General features: G+C 36.8%; 3 protein-coding genes across 8 annotated transcripts in view; 2 read left to right on the top strand and 1 right to left on the bottom strand.

Moving 5' to 3' along the window:
- The window catches only part of LOC116850956 (facilitated trehalose transporter Tret1), a 31391-nt gene extending 19333 nt beyond the window's left edge, over positions 1-12058 (top strand). The window contains exons 2-7 of one of the 3 annotated variants that reach the window (XM_032829838.1): positions 785-1237; positions 5197-5322; positions 7103-7226; positions 7357-7530; positions 7766-8145; positions 8381-12058. In XM_032829838.1, coding sequence (XP_032685729.1) covers positions 785-1237; positions 5197-5322; positions 7103-7226; positions 7357-7530; positions 7766-8145; positions 8381-8962 — 1839 coding nt within the window. In that variant the 3' untranslated portion in view covers positions 8963-12058. Of the gene's footprint in view, positions 1-784; positions 1238-3483; positions 4311-5196; positions 5323-7102; positions 7227-7356; positions 7531-7765; positions 8146-8380 lie in introns of those variants that run through there. The other 2 variants (XM_032829839.1, XM_032829840.1) reach the window with 2 other exon arrangements.
- Positions 1-13407, bottom strand: part of LOC116850957 (RING-box protein 2) — a 44254-nt gene extending 30847 nt beyond the window's left edge. The window contains exons 1-2 of one of the 2 annotated variants that reach the window (XM_032829842.1): positions 13303-13407; positions 12872-13006 (exon numbers count right to left, since the gene is read on the bottom strand). In XM_032829842.1, the coding sequence (XP_032685733.1) occupies positions 12872-12962 (91 nt within the window). In that variant the 5' untranslated portion in view covers positions 12963-13006; positions 13303-13407. The other variant, XM_032829841.1, reaches the window with a different exon arrangement.
- Positions 13408-16197: 2790 nt separating this feature from the next.
- The window catches only part of LOC116850977 (hemicentin-2), a 477927-nt gene continuing 473415 nt past the window's right edge, over positions 16198-20709 (top strand). Inside the window, exon 1 of one of the 3 annotated variants that reach the window (XM_032829893.1) lies at positions 16198-16263. The gene's annotated coding sequence lies outside the window, so the exon portion shown is untranslated. Of the gene's footprint in view, positions 16264-16359; positions 16452-18660; positions 18685-20709 lie in introns of those variants that run through there. The other 2 variants (XM_032829894.1, XM_032829895.1) reach the window with 2 other exon arrangements.

Raw genomic sequence — 20709 nt, 5'->3', positions numbered from 1 at the left:
ACACGCTTCCGAAATGTTGAAGAAGTGCGAGAATGGGTGGACGAATGGATTGCTTCGAAACAAACATCGTTTTATCGAGATGGTATCGCCCAGTTGCCAGAAAGATGGCAAAAAGTTGTAGAAAGTGATGGAAAATACTTTCATTGAAATAATTTAAATACATTTTTTACAATAAATGCTTTTTCTCAGTATTTTTTGGGCGGAAACTAAGTTAAGGTCCTAATATATACTTGTCTACATAAATTGACAAGTAGTCAGTGATGTCCTAGTATTTGTTGAAAGGGTTTTGATCGACAATTTGTAGCTATACGCCGACTAAACATTTGTCTTCGTTATAACGCCGAACTGTCTTCTAAAGATGGGCACTCAGTCATTTGCCAGGGCTGGCTCCCTACTGGTAATCAAAATTATGGCTAACAGTCGGCGGTCATACGTTGGGCAAACGTTGACCTTTGTTGTAACGTCGAATTTGTAAAAATAGGTAGTCAGCCAGCATTGGCTTATCAGTATTGACTTATTACTGGTTACCGTAGTCGGCGACTATACGTCGGCTAAGCATTAGTTTTCGTTATAACGCCGGATTATCCCATATACGTAGGTAACTAATCATTTATCAGTACTGATTCAGTACTGGTTTACAGAACTTTGGTAAACAGTTGATTGCCGTAGCGTTAATAACATTGCCGAACATCGGCCCTATATGGGATGGGATTTGAAAATTGCCGTCATTTTTATTGATTCCAAAGGTGAAATTTATTTAACGAATACTAATTTTGTGTTTTAGGAGCGCAGCGTTTTGCCCAAATACTACACGAGGGTGTCCCCAGTCATCAGACCTTTGCCCTCCAGCTCGGGGTCCGCACTGGACTGTTCGTCGAACACTACTCTAGTGACGAACGCCAGTCCTTTCAACAGCCAAACAGCCCTCATCGCCGAAAAGAAATACTTTTCCGGCGACACCAGCAAGGAATCGAACCACTACTATGCTGAAAATCTGAGGAATAATACTCAAAGGACCCTGAACGGGTCACGGATCTATGATCCATTGGATAAAGGTCAAGACGATTACAAACAGCTCGATCCTTTACTGTCTGTCGAGCAGAGCCCGAGTACCGATATCCTCATGGATCCCCAGGATATGAAACCACCGAAAGACACGCAGGACGTGTCTATCCGCCTACCGTCCACGGAGTTCCAGAAGAGCGATAAACCATCTAAAATGCGCTATGCCACCCAAGTAAGTTTTTGTACACATTAGAATGTATACATATGTATCTTTTTTTATGAATATCATATATCATAAGAATTACTACACGGAAAAAAAGATTTGCTAATATATGGACAACTAAAAATATTAACTGCAGGAGTAAATTTTCTTGCTTTCATAGTAAAAGTTATTTAGTTGTAATAGCTAAAAGATTTGCTAATATATATATTCTTTATTTTCTAAATCTTTATTTTCTATGTATGGTAATTGTTTGAGAATCATCTTCCACTTTCTATTAAAGATAACATTTGGGAGTGAAATGACTCCGCATGTGGTCAGACCACTTCAGGATGCGTGAATCCTACAGTAGAATGATCATAGCGTATGGTCCGCCACGTTGATTCATCACTCTTCATTCAGCGATTCACGGAGCTCATATTGCAATATCGCAATAATACGCGATATATCTTTATAGAATATAGAATAATTCTCATATCGCGAACTCTGTTCGATTTAATTACGTATAAAATATTTTTGACAAGAAAATTTATTTCACGTCGAAAAATATGACCTTTCTGCAGTAAAAATATTAATGCTTCAATTGATAATGTTAAGATAAAATATTCAAGTAAATTTTGAATCACTCGCGAGTCAAGGAAACAATATTCTCGTATTAAACGAGCAATTCTACTCTATCAATGCGCCCGTTTTAATCATTGCGCGCCGTCTGCGCGCGTATTACGCGATCGAGAGGATAAAGACAGAAATAATTGCACGAATGCAAAACAGATATAGAACGGAGAACAGACGCAACCCTATAACGAATATCGCGGTCTTACATAACGCCACAGACTGCACTTTTTTCTGTATTTTACCTACCATTCATTAGACGTTCATGGCCGATGATTCCATAAGCGTCGCCAGAACTTTTCGATTGCATCGTATGTGTGAGCATGATAATCGGTATGTAAACGCTTGCCCTATCGTATCATAATCAAAACATGAAAAAAAAGATAAAATCAACTTTGTTTTATTTCGAGAAAATATAAAATGACGCGTCGCAATGACGAGTAAGTGTTGGACGACTAAATTTATCTCGGTGAAATAATGTTCGACGCCACGAAATGATGAACATCCGGCCACCCGAGAATCATCTATTGTTATTAAACGCAAACAATCGCGCTTGCGTCTGACATTAAAAAAGCAAGTGTGGTTATTACCTCGCCATTCATCGGGTTCTTTTATTGAGACGACTTAATGAGCTACGATCAATGTGCGAATATTGCGTATCGATGTTAATTGCCCGAATAATCGAAGTCACGCGATAAGACGCGTTTGATATCGTATGTAAAGTATTGCATGAATGGGATTGCATGAATGAAAAATAACTTACACATTTAAATGAAAGAGAGACAGGGAAAGAGAAAGATTATGGCGTTTGACTTGTGTGCCCGCGGAAGATATGAATCTAAAATAAATACAAATTTGTTTTTATTAAATGTCCGGTTTCGAGAAGTTACGTAAAATTGCTAAAAAATTCATATTAATCTAAACGACTATTGCATGTTATGTACGTAGCTAATAAATCGGTGCATTTAGAATAAAAAAGAATGTGTTTGGGAGGGGAGAAAAGAGAGAGAAAGAGATAGCTCGGAATATTTTCCGAGCTTTTCACCATTAATACTTTTAACGATGCTAGTTTATATCTATTTACGAGGATCTTCATAGGAAGCATTAAAAGCATTAATCTTGTCACATAAACAATATTAAAAAAATAAATAAATAAATAATTAAAATTTGCACAAGAAATGGATTAACGAGTAATGTAGTTCTGATATTCATTAAAGAATCGATAGATGTGTACGCAAAAAAGCGTTTGTTGTCGTACTAAATGATTGAGAGAACAACGAAGTAGACGAGATTTTATTGATACGAGAATGTATGTACGGTACGTAAACAGTTATGTGTGTACATTGATTCTACCATGTCTAACACGATGTTGCACGTCCATAGTTATTATATTATTTTTCTAGATATCTTGAATCGTCACACACCATTTGACGTTAAACGTCTGGATATTCTTACAATCCTTTGATCTTCATCATACATGAAGAAAGTATTTTTTTTCTTTTTATATAAATTCTTTGCAATTTTACTACGTGTTTTTAGTAGTTTTTTATCTTGTTAAGGAACACAGTAAACTTTGCTCTACAAATATAGTAAATTTTTTTAATAGCATATTTCAGTTTCTAAGATACAAGTAGTACATATGAGATGAAAGAATAGTGAATTACTGCAGAAAATGTCAATATTTTCTTTCACAAAATTTTACAGCAATTTTTACTATAAAATTCTCTTCATGTACATTTCTCAAGATAGTATTAAAGAATTTCTGAGTACAGGATAATATCGTCGAAACGGGAAATTCTTTCGGCAATATCAAAATTTTAACTCGCATTAAATTCGTGAGACATTTTTGTCTTTCTCTGTCTTTTTCCTCTCTGCCTCGAGCTCCGAAATTGCTTCAGATATATAATATAATTGCCGTGCAAAAGATGCCCTTTCCAGGATGAGAGTATATGCTCTGCATATCTCTTCGCGAAGGCACAAATAAGTTGAAGACGTATGTAAGATCATCATACATCAGTATACAATCGTCATAATAATCTACGAAGGATGAATCGACGTGGTTTGCGAGGGGAAGGAATGAGGGAAGGGAGAGCCGGCCCCCAGCATCGTTCTCTATATAAGAACAGAACCACCCGGCGCGGTCCATGAGTGTCAATAGTTTATGGTTCTATCGCGAACACCGCGAAAACTTCTACTCGCGACAGTGCGTGGCCCAGATCGTCGATTCGATTAAATCGATATCGAAGTCGCGATCTTTGATATTCGTTACACGCAAAAGCGGAACTCTTATTCTGAAGAGATCAGCCCTAGAAAGGTCAAGTTGGAACTGTTTCTGCTCTGCCAATCAATCAGAAATTTCTGACTCGTCCCAGTTGATCAATACGTGATCATGAAGATTCTTTTACGGGCGGACACCCACGTTAACATTGAGCTGCCGGTAAACGCACCGGCAGCTAGATGCACGTTTACTCAGGTAGCATATCTCGACTTAAATTAATAAGTTCTTTGAACGAATGATATACTTTTTACGACGATATATGTATTACATCTTAGTGCTTAAATCTTTAAGAAAAGGTTATAAAATAAAATGCAATATAAAATGATGCGGCATGATAGTTTTTGGATTTTATACGTTTTCGCGTTTCGAGTTTTTGAAGAATAATCGGACGATAAACGTTATCGTTTACTTGCACTCCACATTTGATTTTCCACATGATACAAATCATAGCAAGCTTTTTCGGTGCGCCTTGAATGACGCAAATCGCACAATTGATTGGATATCGATTAAATCACTGTGTTGGACTCGGCTCTTCGAGTACTCCGATAGATTGCGTATAAATAATAAATAGCAATAGTATACGAGAAGAGAGAATTTTATAGTAACAATTACTAAAGAATTTTGTAACTGAGGAACATATTGACATTCTTCATACCTTGAATTATCCTTCTGTTTTAGATGTATTATTTATAATTTAGAAACTGAAATGTGTGTGAGAATTTATTTATGTTCTTTAAAAAGATAAACTCTACTGATAGTTTATCAGCCTAAACTATCAGAAAATCTAGTAAAATTGACAAGAGTTTATATGAGAAAAGGCTATAATAGTTTCTTCATGTACGATTACGAGAAAGAATTGTATTCAATAATTTATGTATTAAGTGAATATACGCGATAAAAATTGCAATATAATTTTTCATAGATCGTGCTCTTTATCAAATTCGAAGAGAAGAGCACAAACGCGAAGTATAATTTGTGTGAACCGAAAAAATTTTACTTGAGAGATAAAAATTCGCTCAAGTTTTCACATAAATTTTAACGTATTATCTGTAATTTAATTTTATCTGTAATTTACTTTCAGGTACTGGCTGCATTATCGGTATCATTAGGTTCAATGGTAATTGGCTATTCGAGCTCCTACACATCACCGGGACTGGTATCCATGCGCGATAATAGTACAGCGAGCTTCGAAGTTAGCAAGCAAATGGTAAGTACGATTATTGACATTTTCGTCATTCATTTCGCGTGCGTTGACTCGCAAAAATCGAAATCTATTAGCGAAAATCGCAATAACACTACCGTTTATGAGTCACGTATTAATTGTTAACAATTATACGTCTTACCGCCATTTGTCTTGCTCGAACTTTGGCTAAATTTTCCCTCAATGGAAATTAACAGAATGCCTCAGTCACACGTTATTAATAACATTGCGAACTTGCTAAAAATACAAAGACTACATAGACGTATTATCCGGCAAAATTTCCACAAACGTGCTTGGATAATGCATCTCGATTGTGTCTGACCGTGAAACAAAAAGGCGAGAATCCGATCCTGTTGAGTGCAAAACACAAAGATTACGAGATTCGCGCTCCACGCACGTTTGTTTGAGAACCTGCCAATTATATGGATTCCTCCTGTAGCGTAAGTGCTCGAGCGTACTCGCGTACTACAGACACTTTGTATCTTTACTAAAAGTACCGGCATAAAAACGCGCCCGTTCGGTTTGCGAGGTCGAGTACGAAAGTTCGAAGGAATTGTTTAATGACGAACGACCTGACGTATATCATAGATCGGTTCAGAGTGGAAGTTAAAAGCAAGGCGAGTAACAAGTGGCATAATGCGTCACTTATAAATTATCGCGATCCTCACGAACGTATGGAAAGGTACGACCTTCGTTATTCGAGGGGTCAATGGATGATTAAAAGGTTTAACCTCAAGTGCGTCATTGATGCGTGGTCAGGGGCACGATGACCTGATTACAATCTTATTGGTTAAGGAGCCGTTGCGCCTCGGTGGTCGCAAAGGCGATTGGCCAATCCGCCGGACACGCCGACTTTGTCGTAAAGCCCCGTGACGATGTCGGAAATTGATTCCAGATATGTGCGCGAGCGTGAACAATATGCTTCCGCGTGCGCGCACTCGAGTCTTAAATAAAGTCAAGACAAGTGTTGCATAACTTAGATATATGCGCACGCGTGTGTGCGTATGTTATTGTGTTCAATTGCAATTTATAAATTTTCTTTCTCGATACGTTAAGATCATTTATATCGGTTACTCTATACACTGCAACAATTACTCTACACTTAATATTTAATTAAACGCGAAGTAAGGATTTCGTAATTCCTTTCTACGGCGACTTGATTAAAACCCACGGCACAACTAACTGAATGAGCAACCAAAATGATCGATGGTCGCGTTTCGCAATTGTTTTCCTTGACATTCTCCGGCTTCCTGGCCTTATTTGTATTCGAAGGATCTCCCGATGAACGAAACTATGTCAGGAGTACCAAGATGTACTCGATAGTAATTCAAAAGATGAATATAAAGCGGTTGAAGGCTACCGACGCACACCACGTGATATATGACAACCTTAACTCTTCTCACCCTCTTTTTCCTTCAACTGCATCTACAAAACTACGGATACTTGACTGAGTACCATATCTCGTACAGAAGGTGTTTTACACTCGAACAATTTTACTATCGGGGTATTAACATTTCGAGGCAGTACAATTATTTTTGTTTTTGTTTCAAGAAATTTTTGTTTTAGTATTGATATTAATGCAAACTATCAAAATGTCGCGATAAAAATCATGATGATCAAACCAAAGAAAAGTGTATTCGTGCTGATTTTTCTATTAGCATTGGTATTTAACGTAGACTATCAAAATGACGATAATCTATCAAATTTTTTCGAAAGAAAACCTTATTTTTATATCTCTGATCGTATTCTCTAAATTAATATCGCATTCTAAATTCTAATGTTACAGGGTATGTGGATCGGGTCACTTATGCCCCTAAGTGCACTTTTCGGAGGAATTACTGGAGGGCCATGCATCGAGTATCTCGGAAGAAGAAACACGATACTAGCCACAGCGCTCCCATTTATCGGATGTAAGTTACAAAACAGTGGCGCGTTTACAACAATTATAAGTTAATATCACATGAAGTCATCCAATATGTTAACGTACGTACAAGTAGTACACTTGAGACACACAATGACATAATGATTCGTTTATTGCAGCATGGCTTTTAATCGCGTTGGCACAGAACGTCGCGATGGTGTTAGTAGGACGCGCATTATGCGGGTTTAGCGTGGGCGTTGCTTCCTTATCGCTACCTGTGTACTTGGGCGAGACGATACAGACAGAAGTGCGCGGTACTCTTGGCTTGATGCCCACCGCCTTTGGTAATGCCGGTAAGTGAAACATAAGCTCCAAATGCCTATTTGATAAATTTGAAAAGAACGCGAGTGTTCGCGAGTGTCCTTCATGTAATCGAGGAACATTCCTCCTTGATTCATTATTTCGCTTTGAATTATGCTATTTATATCTGAGAAACTGAAATGTATATTATTAGAAAAAATTACAATGTAATTATTCAGATTGCGATATACCAAACTCATAAGTGTGTATATTTCACATGTGATGTAGGAATATTAATATGCTTCACGTTGGGCATGTATCTGGACTGGAGAAACCTGGCGCTGGTAGGCGCGAGTCTACCAATACCCTTCCTGATTCTCATGTTTCTGATCCCCGAAACGCCGAGATGGTACATCTCTAAGGGAAAAACGAAGAAGTCTCGAAAATCTCTACAATGGCTGCGCGGCAAGAACACCGATATAACTGACGAACTGACTATGATCGAGAAGTTACATGTCGAGAGCGAACGAAACGCTTCTCAGGGAACGATCTCGGAGTTGCTGAAGAGCAACAACCTGAAACCACTGCTTGTTTCCCTGGGGCTGATGTTGTTCCAACAAATGTCGGGCATCAACGCGGTGATATTCTACACGGTGCAAATTTTCCAGGTACGTGCTAAACGATTGATCTGACGCTAACTGTTAAATAATCCTTCATTCTTTATCCTAAATAACTTTGAACCTAATAACTGATCAAGATGAGCTAACCGAATCATTGAGATGAGAATCGAAGTGAGATGAGAATATTGGACGTCTGTTCGAATAAAAGAAGTTTCCTTTATAAATTAAATTTGGAAAAATCGACATGCGCGGCAACAATTAACGAACAATTTCTCGTTTTCAGGACGCCGGTAGCACGGTCGATGAGAACCTCTCGACTATAATCATTGGCATTGTGAACTTCATATCTACCTTCATCGCTGCGTTCTTGATCGACAAGCTGGGCAGGAAGATGCTGTTGTACGCAAGCGGCGTGTCGATGGCTTTGACGCTCTTCTCTCTCGGAGGATTCTTCTACGTCAAGTCGTATGGTGTCGACGTGACGGCCTTTGGCTGGCTGCCGCTGGTCAGCCTGATTGTGTACGTGATAGGCTTTTCGATGGGCTTTGGTCCTATTCCCTGGCTGATGATGGGCGAGATCTTGCCGGCCAAGATCCGCGGCTCGGCCGCCAGTATCGCGACCGGCTTTAATTGGATGTGTACCTTCATCGTGACGAAGACTTTCGAGGACGTCATAGCGGTGATTGGCGCACACGGCACTTTTTGGCTATTCGGCGCCATCGTCGTGGTGGGTTTCATTTTCGTGATCGTCAGCGTGCCGGAGACGCGCGGCAGGTCACTCGAGGAGATTGAGAAGAGGTTTAACGGGCCGACTAGAAGAATGAGCGCAGTCGCCAACATGAAACCGATGCCAATGGCCTGCTAGCTTCCGAATCGAGTCGGCGCTCAGGCACGATTTTTATTGACGAGCAAGTTTGTCCGAGCAAGAAAAAAATGGGACTCACGGTGTCACATTAAGGAAAAGGTTTTCTTGCTGAAAAACCTTTGCTTAAAGTGAAGTTAAGTTCGAAAGTATGCTTCTTCCGTCTTATGAAGATGAAGTGTATCTGCTCGCTCTCTCTTTCTTTCTCCTCCTTCGGCTCTTTCTATTTTTCGCTTCGTTCGATTTATTCTTGTTGCGGCTTGTTTATTATAACGAATTTGGGCGAGAACGATTTAGAAATAATCGTTTTTGATCCAGGTGATATACGGGAACAGATAAAGAAAGGCATTTTTTTAAATAAACGCTCGTATTTCGGTTATTCAGCTGTTGAATTGAGAAGAGGCGAATGAATGAAAAGATCATTCTTGATCAACAATGTTAGCAATGATGTTTTATGTGCAATATTGGATAACACTACGATTCTTTTGTAATAATCTGCGCGATCATTCGAAAAGTTGAGAAACTTTTAAAAATAAACTGCTTAAAGTTCAAAATCTTCGGAAAATTTTAATTTTGAAAAAATTAATTTAATAAAATAAAATCTAATTTTATAAATTAATCGATTGTATATTCGAGTCAATAATCTTATGCTGAAAATATGAAGTATCGTTTTCATTCACTTGCCACTTCAATAACGGTGAATTGCTTTTGGTGACTTAAATAACGCGAGGATTACAGTTAATAATAGTGTCGGTCTTATTAGGCATTTAAATTGCAAGTTCGAAGATACGATCTAAATATGAATTTTAAAGTTAATTAATTAGATTTGCGATTACGGAAACGCGTCCCGCTCTTCCGCTAGGAAAATGGCACGATACGTGACTATCAGCTGTTGACTAGATGTATAGTTGTGCTTGTTTTTATTACTCGACACTTCTACAGGGTCTACCTCAAGTTAAAACCACTACTACGCGTCGTCGGTGGACGCGTGAAAAATGTGAAAAATGCGCGTTCTTCTTTTAAAGTGCATGCAAAACAATGCGATCTGCACGAGGCTGTGGTACTGCGTGGTTTTGCGCGGAATATCGAGACGTAAGTGCCGCGTTTAAGAGAATATATTCAGGTGAACGTTGTACGCCGCCGTAGTTTCGCAGGAATAGTGTTGCCAAAACCCTATCGTAAATGGAAAATACTGAATACGAGACAACGCGAGGAGGTACTAAAGTGCCGCACCGACGCGTCCGCGCTGTGAGAAATGCATCTGCGCTTTTTAACTTGCATCTTATGAATATAAATACAGTTGATAAGATGATTCTTCTCGTGGGAGAGTTGCGAAATCGTTCACGAAAAGAAGAATTCGATGCGATTGCCGTTCTCGTGGCGCGAACACTCGCATTTTGTAACTTGAAAAATACGCGTATTATATGTACTTATGTATATACACAAAAAAGAAGATTTCAGTTCGGGCAATGGGAACCGGATGTGAAACTCACTGGTGAAAAGTAACATCTCTGTTATTGTGACCGAAAGCATTTGTCTGAACATTCAGCTGCATTGAAATTCGATTAGAATGACTGAGAGCAATTGGCTGAGTAGGAATTTTTCTGTTCTTGCAACCGAATTTTTTATCTGACTTTCAGGTAACAGAAAATTCAGTTACACTAACAAAGTTGTTTTTTCTGTGTACACTAACTAAGAAATCGGTCTTTCGAATAGAGGCGAATTTCCCGCGCGACAATAAGCTTTAAGATCAATCGCGTTCCCACATGTCCCTTTCAAGATAGAGCCACTGATTTGTATATAGCCAGAGGTTTAGATCTACTAATAAGTATCCTGTATTTACGTCACAAAATCGACGCTAAATCGATTTTCCTAATATCGATTATCGAGTGATAGAGCGTTGTTAGTAAATATATATTTTTATTCTTCCCTCAAAACGAGGAGTTAGAAAAATAGTAGTTGTAACTAAGATAAAGTTCTATTATCAGCGTAAGAAGAGGATCACGGAAGTGAATGTAACATTTATTGTCACGTTTGCTTCGTTTAAAAAAATTTGCGGTCAAACCGCGTCACAAAGTGTTCTCGATCAAATTATTCAATTGACGCTAATTCGCTAAAGAATCTCAATGCATGGAATCAAAATATTAATAAAAAATAATTTGTATAGCTTGATAAAAAATTTATTTATATATTTATTAAAAAAATGAATTTACAAAATAAATTACGTATGAAAATATTAGAGAATTAAAAAAAAACTCCCGATATATTGCATATTAATGCGTAATAAAGTTATGAAAAATTGAAGTGAAAGAAAAATAATATTGAGGAAAAATTATCTCTAGCAAAAAGAAATTTATCTATAGAGATTTAACGAAACAGGAATTTATGAGATTAACTAAAATCTTTGTAATATCTCTTTAATATTTATATTCCTTGCATAGATTGAAACTATGAATTCAGATGAGATAAAGATAAATTCAGCATATCATTTTGCTTTACTCTAATTCGCTACATTTGACCGAGTACACTTATAGCATGTCAACGTAGTGTAATGTAAATTTCAGCATATCATAAATGATAACTGACGGAAATGATAGAAACTACAAGTGTCCAAATCGTTGTGAACATTTGTTTATATAAGATGACCAAAGTGCGCTTGTAACTGTGTGTTCAAATGAAATATGAAGAATTCCATTAAGAGAGAATCTCATTCGCATAAGAACGTTTCTTGTAGTTTTCTTTCATTTTAATAATGTTATGATAATAGACATTATTTGTAGTACTCGAAGTCTTATTTTAGAATTGTAAAAATACTATTCGAACAAAAATATCATTCCTGCGGTTTAATGTACGACTCGATTTAATATCGTATAAAGCAATAAGCCTTATTCGACGTCCTGTTTTGTACAAAAGTTAGACATAATAATGTTCTCTTTTGTACAACGACCAATCACGGTATTTCTTTACTTCTGCTATTTTCCACTTAGTTGTTGCTACATATAGGGGTGATACCGTTTATTTATAAGGTATTTGCCAAATCACAATAGAGACGGTGGAATATTTTTGATAATTTAATACTCATGTTAAGTTTGTATGTAATTTGTAAGTTATTATGTCTCGTTACATTTAAGATAAAAGTATATAAAATGATACATTTACATAAAATTGCTGCTTCTATTTTGTACCTTTCCCTTTTGCTACTTTTGTATTGAGATTGTTAGCAATTGAAATAACGCTGCTGGATAGTATACGAATATAAGCAATCATAAATGCTACTACTTATAAAGTCTGAGGCCTTATGATAATAACACTACAATGGAAAATACAAAACAATTTCATCACAGAACATGAAATATATCTCTTGTGATTACAGAACTCCTAGAAATTCAATCCCTATTTAAACATTCCTTCAATTAATATATGCTATGACTTTGCCATGTTCAAAGAGTTAGGATGATTAAAAATCTTATTGCCATAAGATTTTTATTCAACTTCTATTTGATAATATCAATATGATGATATTTATTCAGAGCAATCATATTATTGCCACGTAAACAAAGTAATAAATATAATGAATGCTGTGATGTTTTCTATGTACTTTGTGTATTTTTGACTAATAAAATGATATATAAAATATCTCTTGTCATACTTTTTTATATCTCTTTGCTCTACAAACAATGTATTCAAACTAGCATGAAATAGTATATAAGACGTTTACAAAGATGTTAAAATAGATAAATATAAATTTGCTGTTACTGTGCCTTAATATGGCAATTGTGATTTACCTTATAAATAGACATCGTTGGCACATACTTTTTATTGTAAGAAAATGAGATTCCTTTTTATTTCTTTTCTTTTATGAACGAAATAAAGAAAAATCAGTAAGAATGTTCTAATGAATATGTGACTCACCCATAACCTGGACTCTGCAAATGGCACAGGTATCACATTCTACGTCCCAGCTCCACATAGCCACGGCATTCCACTTCTTCAGAGTAAACATTTTGTCACTCTTCTGATTATCGCCGTCATTTCGGTCTCCCGTGTCTTGGTCATTATCAGCCATCGTTGAGGTTAAGAACAACAGTAAAACGTGGAAGAACACGAGGCAAGGTTAAGTCGCGATTTGATCAACACATATAATCTTACTCATGGACCAAAGCATTATTTAAAACCGTGATAACTATCATTACTAGAATATATTGATCAATACCGGAATATATTGATGTTTATCAAATAGTAAAAATGCTTAGTTTGACAAAAGATTACAATACAAATAGACTAGGAACATTCCGTTTTTGTTTAACATTCAGTGAGAAACAAAGATAGAAAATGACACTCACGGCTGACGAGAGTCGCGCAAGTAAACCCTTAGATCGCCTCTATTGACTGATAAAGCGCCATCTCAATAATATTCCTATAACTGGCTTGTGAACATCCTAAGTTGAAGCAGAGAGAAGCCTAAAGATCGTTCTACATTAGTTGCAAACCGATTGCAAGCAGACGCAATTCTTGTTGCGACAGCCAATCAGAAGCGTCAATAGCACTATTGATGCTTCTGATTGGCTGTCGCAATAATGGCTCCTGCACATAGGACGCGATAATGCTTGCCGCGTTCTGTATGCAGGAGCCATAAAAATTGCGTCTGCTTGCGATCGGCTTGCAACTAATGTAGAACGACTTTAATAGCCGTATCACACTAGCGACCCGCAACTGCGGCTGCGATTATATCTCTTGACTAATGAGAAAAGCGGTAGTAGCCAGCAGCTTCTTTCTGACTGGCCAAGAGACATAATCGCAGCCGCAGCCGCGAGTCGCTAGTGTGTTACGGCTATAAGGCCTGTTCTACAGTACGTCGTATGTCGCTGTCGGACGTTGAACGCAGTCGATGGGCCAATCAAAGAATTTGTTTTTCGAGACGAGTTCTCCTGATTGGACCATTGATTGCGTTCTGACATCCGACTCCGATATACGACGTATTGTAGAACGGGCCTAAAAGCGGCTACCAGCCTGATTTTAGGGTACGTTCAGATTCCCTACCCGGGTGCACTCTAATACTAGAAGTGCTATAGTATATGTAACATATACTATAGTGTTTCTAGTGATAGAGTGCACCCGGGTAGGGAATCTGAACGCACCCTGAGAGGTCAGAGTTAGGCACTAGAATCACTATAAGGAGTCTGACCAATTAGAGCAGAATTTTCATTGGCTCCAGGTAGTTTTGAAGTTTTGAAAATATGGAACTTGTAAAGTAGAGTGCTATCTGTCTATTGAGCTTACAATACGGGTACATATAGAAATTCACTTCTTTTAGGCGATTGAAATACCCGGTGATTTAGCGACATCAAATTTTTGTGTTTCTGTAGAGCTGTATCTCTCGTATGCATTAAAATGAAGTACTATGTCGAACTGAATCCGTTACCATTGGTGAGATTATATTGAAGACCAGCTGTTGGAACCAGTGTCTCACAGGTTGCATCGTATTCTCCAAAGAACATCCAGTAAATCGTGACATATACAACCGATGGTAAAGGTATGGAATTCAGATATTATTTTCAGATATTATAAGGTATGAATTCAGATATTATCTGAGTTTTTGGTGAAAATGTTTCTATTTAACGTATTTTTTTATGTAGAATGAGATTTAAAAGATCAAAATCTTTACAATAAAATCAGAATCGATACGATGAAAACAATTTATAAATGATTAACCACAGTTGATTATTTTAAAAATAATCAACTGTGATTGGTCAATTTTTTACGGCTTAAGAATTAAAGCAAGGTTGTGGACAAAGAGTAAGATGTGTATATGTATACATATGTTTCTAGCAAACATAATGTTGCATGTTACATATTTGTTAGTTGTAATTTTCTACTCAACAATGTAATTGTTATGTAACATATGTGTTACATAATGGCCTGGTTTACACTTGATATGTATACTAAATAGAAATTTTCTATTAAGTAATCTTAATATTAACGATGTAAACAACTGTATATTAAGCTGGTATAACCCATACAGCACAGATCTTGCAGCAATATTGCTGCAACGTTGCAGCAATGTTAAAAGTTGCAGCAGTGTTGCCGCAATATTACTGCAATGTTGCTGCAAGATCTGTGCTGTATGGAAATACTCTTCAAGAAGACGTATTGATTGAATGTCGTCGTTGATATGCATTGTCAATATTAAGATTATTTAATAGAAAGTTACTATTTAGTACACGTATCAAGTGCACGATGTAAACCAGGCTAATATTGCTGGATTAAAATATAGTATAATTACGCTTTTCTAATTATTGCTCTTCTGATTATAGCAGTATAGTATGATTATGTGTACTATAATAATAAAATATTTAAATTATATATTATTTATTATTTGAGCAAATTAATTAATATATTTATTATCATATATTGAAATTCACATTTATTGTTTTAATTCAGTCAATATAACAGGTATCGGTTTTAACGGCAACAGCTTTCAAAATATTACCTTTAACGTTAGAAAATACTTTTTATGAAAAATGTTCAGTGATTGTTTTTATTTTATGAAACTTTGTTTTATGGATAAGAAAGTGTTGAATTTTTAAATATATTTTTAAAAATATGAGATTATATTTGTGTTTTTTGATATTATTGTGTTCTGTTTTTTTTTTGTTGGGGTTAGGATGCACTTTTTCTCTTTAGAAAGTGAAATAAGTGGTATTTATAATCAGATTTTATATTTAAAACTGTCTTAAGTTTATCTTCATATATTTTGTAGTCAATGAAATGATTCGTACAACATATGAAGATAACTTAAGACAGTTTTAAATATTATACCTGACTATATCAGCCATAGATCAAGTTCACTTTCGCACACTTTCGTATTAAAAATATTATTCTATGCTTAAATCATCTTAATCGCTTGATATTCCAAAGAAAGATAGAATAAACAAAATTCCAGTGTAGCACCAGTTCAGCCAACAAGTGGTCTATTCTTTTCAGCTATACTGCTGTATTGGTGTAATAAATTAAAGTGAGATAAATTATATTTGTCTTACTCTAACTTACTGTGGCAGTGTAGCTGAAAAAAAACATATCTAAAAACAGCTTCAACTCAGGATGTCCACAAGCTAGTTATAGGAATATTATTGAGATGGCGTTTTATCAGTCAATAGAGGCGATCTAAGGTCCGATTCTACCAACGTCGATTGGGTCTCGATCTGAGTTTGTCTTTATTTCAAATAGTTTAAACACGGTTCAAGGCTTGATTGACGTTGGTGAAATCGGATCTAAGGAATTTACTTGCGCGACTTTCGTCAACCGTGAGTGTCATTCTATCTTCGTTTCTCACTGGATAACGCAGCATATCCTAAAAAACACAATCACGTCCGAATAAGCTTGTACACGTCCTTACGTCGCGGCGGTTAGGTTGGAACTCTCCAGTACTCTCGTTTCATTCGTTGAATACGCAGTATCGAGAATGTCGGTAGCGTCGATACGTACAAATCAGGTATGTAACATTCGCGGCGCGACAGCACAGGCTCGACAAACTGTTTCCCGCGATTTCAATTTGTCGAAAGTACGTTTAACACGGCGGCTTTTAACGAATTTGTCGAACGTCTATTGTACTGTAGAGGGTAGAAGTTTACGTCGCGTTTATACGTCCAATAAAGGTTAGTCTCGTGCGCGAATTGTCGTCGAGAGTACCGAAAGCAAGTTTCTTGCATTTTTGATAATAGATCATCGTAAATATCCCGCGAAACGAGACGTCAACAGTGCGTGAGAATGGATTTACGGGCATCTTAATATGTCGATAATATCAATAGCGTCGATAATACTAATAGTGTCGATAACGCCAATAGCGTCGATAAGCATAAGCGATTTCTGTGATGCCCGCGGTGTGGCAGCACAGATTCGACAAATGGTTCCCGCGATTTCCACTCGTTGAAAGTGAGCTACAGTTACGTCAGGAGTAAGTTTCTTACAGCAAAGCATCGTTAAATAGTAGCTAAAATGTGAACATCTCGCGAGATGGGCAGTTGAGTGTTGAGCAAAGTGTGGTATGTTTGCTGCATCATAGGAGCTAAAAGTTCAAATTGCGCTGTTTGCACTTTAGATCTGCTGGAGGCGAGTTTCGCGCGTGAATTGTCGTCGGAAGTGCCGAAAGTTTTGCGCGTTTTTAATGACGGTCTGTCGTTGAATAAGTGCGGGACGCGAATATCTTGCGTAACGGGTTGTTGGGAGTACCAAGAAGTATCGCGCGTTCGTTGTAATAGTGATCGTTCGGACTTCAAATGGCAGTGTTCTAAATTTACGAGTCGCTAAAGGAAAATTCGGTATGTACCCGAAGAATAAAAAATACATACTTGTAATTTCTGCACGTTGCAAATCATATTGTTCTCATTTGATTTAAATCCATATTTTTTGCACTAATTTTTTTATACGTACAAGTATTTGTATTATTTTTCATATATTATGCAATTGTTCAAAATATTAGAAAACGATATGAAAAAAATAAGCTAGCAGGAAATATTAAGTATTGAAGAGATATTTATTGTGATCAGATCGACCATTTTGTACTTGACATAAATTCAATAAACAAATAAATTAATTCTTTTAATAAATTACATTAATTATTATATATTATAAATCACAATGTAAGATAATTTATAATCTATATTTATATCATATAAACTATATACATTAATCACTTTTCATATTACATTTAATGAAATACATTCCCATACAACATAAATGTTTAATAGAATATTCGAATATTCTTAGAATGTCCTTAGGATATCTATTAAACATTTGTGCTGTATAAGTATATATTTCATTAAATGTAATATGAAAAATATGACTGATTAATGTATATAGTTTGTATGATATAAGTATAGATTATCTTACATTGTGATTCATAATATATAATATATTAATTAATGTAATTTATTAAAAGAATTGATTTATTTGTTTATTAAATTTATGTAAGGTGACCAGATTTTCCAGCCCTGAATTCGGGACACTTCATAAATGTGTAAAGCGGGGGATAAAAAGATCCGAAAATTATTTGACAATCATTGAAAATAATAACAAATTGATGTCCCGAACAGCACTCGAAAAAATTCAACGACAAAGAATAAAAAATCGGGACGTCTGGTCACCTTAGCTAGTATGTGTCGAGAAGGGAGGAGATTACTCCGTAATAATGTAGTTGCGATATGTCCTGACGACAGTACGGATCGTTATTTTCGGCACTCTAATACTTATTTCCGCTGGAAACTCACAGGACACAAGCGAAAGACGTATGGAATACGGCGTGTTGTGTTCTTGGCATGAAAAGATCGCAGACGCGCGCGTTGTCAATCACGTACACCAAAAGTTCATTAGCGCGCCGAAAGTGCCAAAAGTGCATGAATGTGAACGCGCCAGTGATGCGAATGAGGTCGCGCGTCTACAACAACTCGATCTGTACGGCGGACGCCTTAACCACTCTAGACCAATCGCGTTCGTTTCGCACTAAGAGGTTGTCATCGTGGTGATTCAATCTAGGCGTTGGTAATGAATCGCGCGAAGTGCTCGATCTTTTCGCGCCAAGCAGCAGCCATAGGCACACATCGATCCACATCGCTCCGCGTTTCTCGTGTCTTTTATCCGTCAAAAATGTGTCTCGCGCGTTAATAAGTCCCGGGAGTGTCGAAAATAGCGATGTGCGATCGCCGAGGCGTATCATGAAGATGTCATTTGTAAGTAATCTTCTCATTTCTACTCGCGGTATATGTAAGGTGACCAGATTTCCCAGCCCTGAATTTGGGACACTTTATAAATATGTGAAGCGGAGGGCGCGGGGAGGAGGGTAAAAAGATCCGGAAATTATATGACAATTATTGAAAATGATGCCAATTCAGTATCCCGAATAGCACTCGAAAAGAGTGAAAAATCGGGACGTCTGGTCGGGACTTTAATTTATGTCGAGTACAATATGATCAACTCGGTCACAATAAATATCTCTTCAGTGCTTAATATTTTCCGCTAGCTTATTTAGCTATTATTGTTTTCTAATATTTTGGACGATTGCATAATATATGAAAAATAATATAAATACTTGTACGTACAAAAGAATTTATATTTTTTATTGATATTTTTATCCACACATCCGCGGTAAAGCGTATGCGACATTTTTTATTGATATTTGTGGAGAGTAACAGTAAAAGCCGTGGTATTGTGGTCGTAACGATTCATATAGTATTTATAGACGTATTTTTCGATGTTGTACTGCAACAATAAAGACGCCATTAACGAAAAAATAAATTTCGTGAGATTCCTGAAAAAATTATTTGATGAAATATATATATATATATATATATATATATATATATATATATATACATATTTTACATATTTCTGATTATTATAAACTACAACCGTATTTTATCAACGATTCAATATCCATGATGCATTGTCGAAAATGCATTTAATAATAGATTCGTTACATATTCTTTAAAAATATGAGATAACGTTTCCTTTTACGACGTTTCTAATTTTTCGATATAGTGGAAATTTATAATGTCGATTATAATTATGATTATAATTATGATTATTTCGTGATGGTCGGTGATGGAATGTCCTTATTGTTGCTCCATCGCGTCGTGTTTCGGAATTGAAGTATGTACTTTAAGAACCCCACTGAGTACATCCGTGCATTATCCGCAGCACATCACATGGTTGAAGCTGCGTGAACGTACCGTAAAGTTTCCTCTAGGTTCCCGTCGACGGTAAATTACATTTAACCCTTCGATTGCTGCACGTTATATGCATAAGCTACTGAAGCGAACAGATCCGTACGGCGTCTTCTGTTCGCTAGACTTGCACGTGATGCACTAACGTGGTTAGGAAATTATGCGATTACGTAATAGAACTTGCATGTTCGCGCTCTTGTAATCGACCTTTGGTTTGTAATGACACTTGTACAATTCCCGAATTATCGAATTCCCGATCTTTCGTGCTAACGCGAGAACTTCTATTGAAATTTAAACTTTTGAATGATCGCGGCGTAAAACAGTAAAATAACGAAATGCGTCAAAGTATTGATTATTCGGGAAGTAACAGTATGACAGAAAATATACTTCGGATAATTATCAGTAATGTTAATACGAAGATTCCGAAACACGGCTCCGATAACTTTGACGGTCGTTTCTGAATAATAATTTTCTTTGAATGTAAGAATGTATAGAAATATATAGAATAGTAGACCGGAGTAAAACCTTGCAATTGAGCGAATACTCCATAAAAGCTATTATTAGTATTATCTTCATCATCATCATCACTTTACAAAGTTTTATAAAACTTGATAATCGCGAGAGATGAAGACGTCGTAGAAACTATTAAACCGAAGACGCACAACTCAAAGAGATGTCGAAGATAAAAGTCTGGGGTTGCACAAATGTTTGCAATCAGCCTATAGTTTCGAGCTGCTTAGAGAAAACACGTCGGTACACATACCTCGCGGAAGGGATTCGCGAGTAAAGGCGGGAGGGTGTAGGAGGGAGGGAGACGAAGGGGAGAAAGTCGTGGAAAGCACAGTACGTCGTTGTGTATCAAAGACCGGATATTCTGAAATATATTACTTTTATCTTCCGTGCGCGCGGCCCTTTTCGTCTCGTGTAATACGCGCAAACCCATACATACACATACAGAGAGCGAGACAGAGAGAGAAAGAGGGGGGGGGAGAGAGAGAGAGAGAGAGAGAGAGAGAGAGAGAGAGAGAGAGA

Source organism: Odontomachus brunneus, unplaced genomic scaffold, assembly GCF_010583005.1.
Source record: "Odontomachus brunneus isolate Ranch 3 - 2012 unplaced genomic scaffold, Obru_v1 Obru_scaffold_162, whole genome shotgun sequence".
Taxonomy (NCBI): Eukaryota; Metazoa; Arthropoda; class Insecta; order Hymenoptera; family Formicidae; genus Odontomachus; species Odontomachus brunneus.
Note: the sequence above shows the minus strand (reverse complement) of the source record. Positions and strands in the feature narration are given on the sequence as shown.